Genomic DNA, 7040 nt, shown 5'->3' with positions numbered 1-7040 from the left:
GCTAGAGCATGCCTGGAGTTTGTTAGGATCTTCTCATCTCGGGAATGGAGGCTATGAGACTCTTTGACATGAGTTTATAAGTGTCATACATCTTTTAAAGAGCATATGTACATATGTTTTTCTAATGTTTATCTTATGGTTAAGTGTTTGTATTATAGGAACTTTCCATGAAGTGTCCTCTGACACATAGAGGAGAGAAATATGGATTCAAGCAAGGATAATCAACCTTTACCAGCTTCAGGATGAGGGAGAGACCATCGACTGGGAGGCATTACCTTGATGAGTATGGTTTATGTATATGTTTTCATCGAGTATAATTGATGTATAGCTAGTTATGTTCATACTTTTGGTCCATGTATACTTAGACATTGGCCATGGTTCTAGACATATTCATGTATGTTCAGTTTTGGTTTTGGTTATGATTATGAACATTGTTATGGTTACGGTTTTAATCGTGCTATGGTTTTGGTTAAGGTTTTGAATTTGGTTATGGTTATGGTCATGGTTTGAAAAATTGGTTATGGTTATGGTTTTGAAATCGGCTTAAGGTTATGGTTATGGTTTGAAAATTTGGTTATAGTTATGGTTTTGGAATCTACTTAAGGCTATGATTATGGTTTTAGAATCTGCTGAAGGTTATGCTTATGGTTTGAAAATTCGGCTATGGTTATGGTTTTGGAATCCGCTTAAGGTTATGGTTATGGTTTTTGAATCCGCTTAAGGTTATGGTCATGGTTTTGGAATCCACTTAAGGTTATGGTTATGGTTTTGGAATCCCCTTAAGGTTATGGTTATGGTTTTGGAATCCGCTTAAGGTTATGGTTGTGGTTTGCGAGTCTTGTTATGATTATGGTTTGTGATTTTTATGATGGTTATGGTTTGCGAGTCTTGTTATGGTTATAGTTTGTGAATCTTGTCATGGTTATAGTTCCAAAATCTTGTTATGGTAATGGTTACATTGTCAATATATACTCACACATCTGCTCAATTTTCACGCAAAATGAAGGTGGAGTGCGGTTGCTTTTGCACTCTTTCCTTTGAGCAGAGAGGGCCAGTTTTTAGTGCTGCAGTACATGTAGCACCAGCTGAAAGCCCTTCCTTCTCTTTTTTTTTTTTTTTGCAGGTTTTGGCATCGGTATATGCGATGGTATGCACATCTATATAGACGTCGGTATGTACATTGGTATATTTCAGTGCATATATTGACGCTGCATATACCGACACGTATACCGACGGTACAATACCGATGCATCTACAAACATGCATATCGATGCTTTGAATTTTATAAGCCGTTTATTTTCGTCGATATAGTCGCTGCTATCCACGCGACGTGAGTGCCTTGTCTTCAACCTTTTTACCCACTACCACCGACTGTCTTGTGAAATGGGGAGCTTGATGCAAGAGGAAATATGTTGTTGCCACCACCTTTGTCTAAACCCAGCCTAATAAGGGTAGAGCCAAAAAACATTGGGTGAATATGGAGTGAGGGTTCATGGTTGTTGAACATTGAACACATTGGTCAATGTGTATGCAAAATGAGCATGAATCTTGGATTGTAGTTATGGCAGGTTATGTTGAACATGGGCATCGCAAAGAAGCATGGATTAGGAATGTTTAGAGAAGTAGTATATCAAAGAACCATCACAAGATTTCCTGCCAATAGAGAACCCATGATAGTGTTTCTCCACGGCACTTCACAATCCTTATGAAACCGCCCATGAAATTATATTTTGCCATGGTATTTTGCCATGGAAAAGTCAGATGCACTAGCTTCCAAGCTACACACGAACAAAATATTGCAGGTTTAATGCTTTTCTTTCCCGATTACTTTACCATTTTCAAGCCAACAAGCCTTGAACCACTTGATAGTCACACTCAACCAAGGGTAGACTTAAATGGTGTGTCCTTGATTTGAATGTAATTGCCACAATTTTTATGAGGGGACGTGACCTAGTTATTTCTTGAACGAAGAGTTTGTTGTGTGAGGGTGAGGCTTTCAAACTATGTGCTTGCCTTATTTGGAATTATAGTTAGATTATAAACAAAAGAACCATCACTCAAAATTCCACTCTACTATGAGGTAATGCAGTGATGATGATAATTGCCAAAGCTATTGCAATTTGACTCCATAGCATTGCACGAGTGTAGTTGTTGTCGTAGGATTGAAAACATGGTAGGTAATGTTGTCTTAGTAAAACATTTGATTGGTCCAGGATGTTTATAGGTCTTTCATCTCACACAAAATTAGGTTGCAACGATCATATTAGCTATAAGGATTTTGAATATAACTACCCTTTTTTATTGCTTTCCATAGAAAAGCTGTGTTAATTCTCCAAAAAGTGCTCCAATTTAAGCTAACATATTAGAAATCATGATGCTTCTTGGAGTTAATCACATGACCAACAATTTGTCGTCTAGACCTTGTGGGTTGTGGCACTAGCTAGTTGCCTAAGAATAGTAAGGATAGAATATTGTTTGCCTCCAATTCTAGGTTTGAACATTTTTTTTTTCTTGCAATGCAATTTTCATGATGGTGTATTGTGAGTTTCAAGATAGCGAGGTTGCATAATTTTACTTGTCTTTGTACTGATGGCTTTGGGATTTTGTCACCAAGCATGGTTTAAGGCAAGATCAATAGGCAACAAGGATATCTTGAAATCAAGGACTAATGTATAGGAAAAATCATCTACCCCACAAAACACAAGCATCGATAATGCGGCAATGGTGTAATGCAATGATTAGATGCATTGTGTAAGGTAGGTTGTGCAAAACATGATTAAAAAAAATATTGGGAAAGATATCTACCACATATAAGGATTCTTAAACATGAAGCTAGCCTTAATAGTTAAATATAAACTTACTAAAAATAGAGAAAGAACCAAAGAACGAAATATTAGCTACCTTGTGAGGCCAAAGCTGACCTATAAGGACATATTAGATATGTCACACTATCTATACATTTTACAGTAGAGCATTTTTAGACATGCAAGGAATTTACACAAAGCTATGGAAGCAATCAAGGTGAATTTATGGTTTAGTTTATTAGTTTGGCTACTAGATTGGGCGCTTATCTAGAGCGTGCCATACAACTAAATAGATATAAGGCTGAAGTGTATGAAAGATTAACACTTCTACAACTAATGTATAATGTCATGCAGGAGGAGGCACAAAATAACATCTCCATGATTCTCCAAGAGTAGGGTGCTTCACTTTTCACCTTGTCAACCCAGGAGGTGCATCACAACTATTTTCTTTGAGAGCTGGTCCAAGGTTTGCAGAAAACTGTATTTTTAACCGGCTACAATTATGAAATCCTGATTTCGAGCTTGTCTCATACGATACCAGCAAAATATTGCAAGTCATAGGTAGTGCAAATGCTTCAAATTTTGACCTGAATGGCAGTGAAACCCACAAGAGTTTTAAGTTGTGCCCTTATTTCTCCAGTCAGGAAATTTTTGGCAGGCCCACATATATGTACTTCATCAACATGCTGAGAGCGTCGACTAGCTGACGGTCGAGCTCAACAGGATGGAGACGCGAATCACAGAAGAGGCTGCAGCGTGGTGGCCTCTCTCTCTCTCTCTCTCTCTCTCTCTCTCTCTCTCTCTCTGTGTGTGTGTGTGTGTGCAAGAACCGAGTCACAACCTTCAGCAGCAATGGCATAACAGACGCTTTGTGTCGTCATTACGGAAAGTCCAAGAGGACCTTTTAGTTAGTATCTTGGTAGGCCACATGGGTTAAGCTGGATCAACCTCCTGCAATCAGGAAATATGTCGATCTGCTCATACAATGTAAAGAAGCCAAGGACCTCTTCCATGGCCAGCTCATCCACGCATGTATCATCCATGACTCCTTTCAAGCTACCCCTCCCCTCTCCAAGCTCCTCCTGCAGATGTATGTCACTTGTGCTTCTCATCAGGATGCCCTTTCTCTGTTTGCCTCTATGCCAAAAACAGATGCTGTCTCTTTTAACGCGGTGGTCTCGTCTTATCAGCAATGTGGGCACACCTTGCATGCACTTGCTACGTTTCAAGACATCTATCAACAGGGCATCCTTCCCAACAGAGCATCTTTTCTTATTGCGCTGTCAGCCTGCAAAAACTTCGTCTACATCAGTGATGGACAATGCTTGCATTATTGTGTCATGCTTGAGAGCATGGAGTCAAATGTTACCGTCGCAACAGCCCTTCTTTCAATGTATGGAAGATGCCAGAGCATGGATGACGCATGGGATGTGTTTTGGAAGCTGCTGGACCGAGATATTATCGCATGGAATGCAATGATATCTGCTTGTGCACAAAATGGTTATTGTCAAGAAGGCCTTGAGCTCTTCGGTCTCCTGCGTATGGAAGGATTCTTACCAAACAGAGCTTCCTTCCTTACACTTCTCGAAATATGCGGTTCTTTCTCAGGGTTGCGGGGAGGAAAAAGGGCACATTCTTGTCTTTTATTTGAAATCTTTTTTTCTGAGGTTGCTGTAGGAAATGCTCTTATTAACATGTACAATAGGTGTGGATGCATGGGAGATTTGGGAAGATTGTTTGACAGTATGGCCGACCTAAATGTGGTTTCATGGACGAGTATGATCACGTCACTTGTTCAACATAATTCAGGCATTGAAGCTCTCCAGTGCTTTCAACAAATGTTGCAGGAAGGTGTGTTACCAAACCATGTGACGTTTGTAGGGATCTTTTCTGCATGTGCTGCAGTAGTGGCCATTCAAGATGGAATAAAAATGCATGCCCTAGTCGTGGGCTGTGGCGTTGAATTACATAACCTCATCGGAAATGCCCTTATAAATATGTATGCAAAGTGCAATCGTGTTGACATGGCACAATGCATGTTTGCATGTCTGCCTGACAGAGATGTGGTGTCTTGGAATTCAATAATTGGTGTAAGCTCTCAGTCTTCTCTGTTCTTTTTTGAACAGATGCTAATGGAGGCCTTTATACCAAATCGTGCCACATTTCTTGCAGTTATTACATCTCTGGCTATGGATATACCATCTCTTGCTGTCGCAAAATACTTGCATGCTTATTGCATTGGCACTGAACTTACCAGAGATGTGATGATGGTGACTGCACTTGTCAGTATGTATGGTAAATGTGGCTTTGTTGAGGAGGCTTGGACATTGATGGATAGCCTCACAGAGCAAGATTTGGTCCTGTACAATGCAATGATTGCAGTTTTTTCTCAAAATGGGCACACAGAGGATGCCTTGAAACTGCTATGGCTTTTGCAGATGAAAGGCATGACGCCAGACAAAGGTACATTTGTAAGCATCATTGATGCTTGCAGTGATCAGACAACCATCTTCGAAGGCAGACGAGTTCATGCATTCATCAGAGAATTGGGACTTCAGTCTGACCCCATGATGGGTAATGCCCTGCTCTCAATGTATGGTAAGCATGTCAAGCTTGAGGATGCTCAGGAAGTCTTTGAAACCATAACAACACGTGATGTTACCACTTGGAATGCAATGATTAATGCATTGGGCCAATGTGGAGACTTGAGCAATGCTGTATGCAAATTTGAAGAGATGCAAACGGAAGGAGTCATTCCAGACAAGTTCACCTTTGCAGGTCTCTTCTGTGCATGCGGTAACAAACAGGCTCTGCAAGAAGGCAGCCACCTGCATGCTCGAATCGTTGGGGGTTCTTTCAATGAGGAAGTTGGTGTCTTGAATGCTCTCATTAGCATGTATGGAAAATGTAATGACATACACAATGCGAGAAGGGCTTTTGGAAGAATTTCAAATCCAGATTCGGTCTCCTGGAATGCACTAATTGGAGCATGTCTACGGTGTGGAGAGAATGAGGAGGCTTTTGTTCTTTGTCAATCAATGCAAAATGTTACTACAGATCAAGTCACTTTAATCAGTGTTTCATCGGCCTTTGCAAGTCAGTCTTTCCTAGCGGAAGGATGGCTTTTGCATGCTTGCATTGTAGACATGGGGTTGCAGTCTGAGCTTTCTGTGTGCAATGCCCTTGTGCATATGTATGGTAAGTGTGGAAGCCTTGAGGATGCCAGGCATGTTTTTGAAAGGATGGAAGTAAATGATGTTATATCCTGGAACGCTATAATTGCGGCATATGGTCAGCATGGCCAGGCAAATGGTGCCTTTTGTCTTCTTCACATGATGCTGTCGAAAAGCCTTGTACCTGACATCGTGACGTTGATTAGTATCCTCACAGCATGCAGTCATGCAGGTCTTGTTGAGGAAGGTTATTATGCTTTTGTTTCCTTGAGGGCTGGCTATGGAGTCAAGAGTACAATTGATCATTTTAATTGTATGATTGACCTTCTAGGTAGGGCTGGGCAGCTTTATGAACTGGAGAGCATGATAAAGTTTATGCCAATGGACCCAACAGCTGTTTCATGGATGACATTGTTAGGTGCATGCAATAAGCATCTTGATTTGGAAAGAGGAGTGCATGCTGCGAGTCGTCTTTTTGATTTGCATCCGCAAGAATGCGCCTCTTTTGTTCTGTTGTCCAACCTACATGCATCTGCAGGCAGGTGGGATGATACAAAAGTGGCTCATCAGTTTAGTTCATCAAGGGTTATGCCATAGTAAATGTGTATAATACCAATTCGGAACTGCCCATTTCTTATGGGAGGATGTTGTTGCTAGTTTAAGGCTACGTTGTTCTTGGTTATTCATTCCATCCTTCCACCCCACCCCACCCCACCCCACCCCACGGTTACCTGACATTACTTACACTAAGGTATGTAAATCATAAGGGAATCAACCCTAGAGGAGCTAATCATGAACTTAAGAGGCCTGGTGTGAGCAGATCCTCTAGCCTCCAGTTCATAAAAAGGTTTAATTACTTTGCATTCTCCAAAGTGGCTTGTATTCTTGTTGAGTGAGCAGTGAGCATAAGGAGGGCCTCTGCTCATGGTGGAGCTTCGTCAAACTGGAGAGAAACGAAGATTAGCTAGTTGACAACCCTGGTTCAACTGTCCGAGGAGGCTGTAAAAGGGGAGGTGAGGCATCTCTGATGCATGTCTCGCTTAGTCATTCTTCTGCTTTCTTG

General features: G+C 41.0%; 1 protein-coding gene across 1 annotated transcript; it reads left to right on the top strand.

Annotated features, from left to right (window-relative positions):
• Nucleotides 1-3380: 3380 nt before the first annotated feature.
• On the top strand, nt 3381-6601 carry LOC147437388 (pentatricopeptide repeat-containing protein At4g33170-like). Its single transcript, XM_086486933.1, has 3 exons — nt 3381-4471; nt 4614-4655; nt 4931-6601. The coding sequence occupies exons 1-3, from the start codon at nt 3893-3895 to the stop codon at nt 6572-6574; spliced, it is 2265 nt and encodes a 754-aa protein (XP_086343059.1). The 5' UTR covers nt 3381-3892; the 3' UTR covers nt 6575-6601.
• The last annotated feature ends 439 nt before the right edge of the window (nt 6602-7040 follow it).

The sequence above is a fragment of the Adiantum capillus-veneris genome, chromosome 17 (assembly GCF_014529385.1).
Source record: "Adiantum capillus-veneris isolate H3 chromosome 17, ASM1452938v2, whole genome shotgun sequence".
Taxonomy (NCBI): domain Eukaryota; kingdom Viridiplantae; phylum Streptophyta; class Polypodiopsida; order Polypodiales; family Pteridaceae; genus Adiantum; species Adiantum capillus-veneris.
The sequence above is the reverse complement of the archived record's forward strand: the minus strand, read 5'-3'. Positions and strand labels throughout refer to the sequence as shown.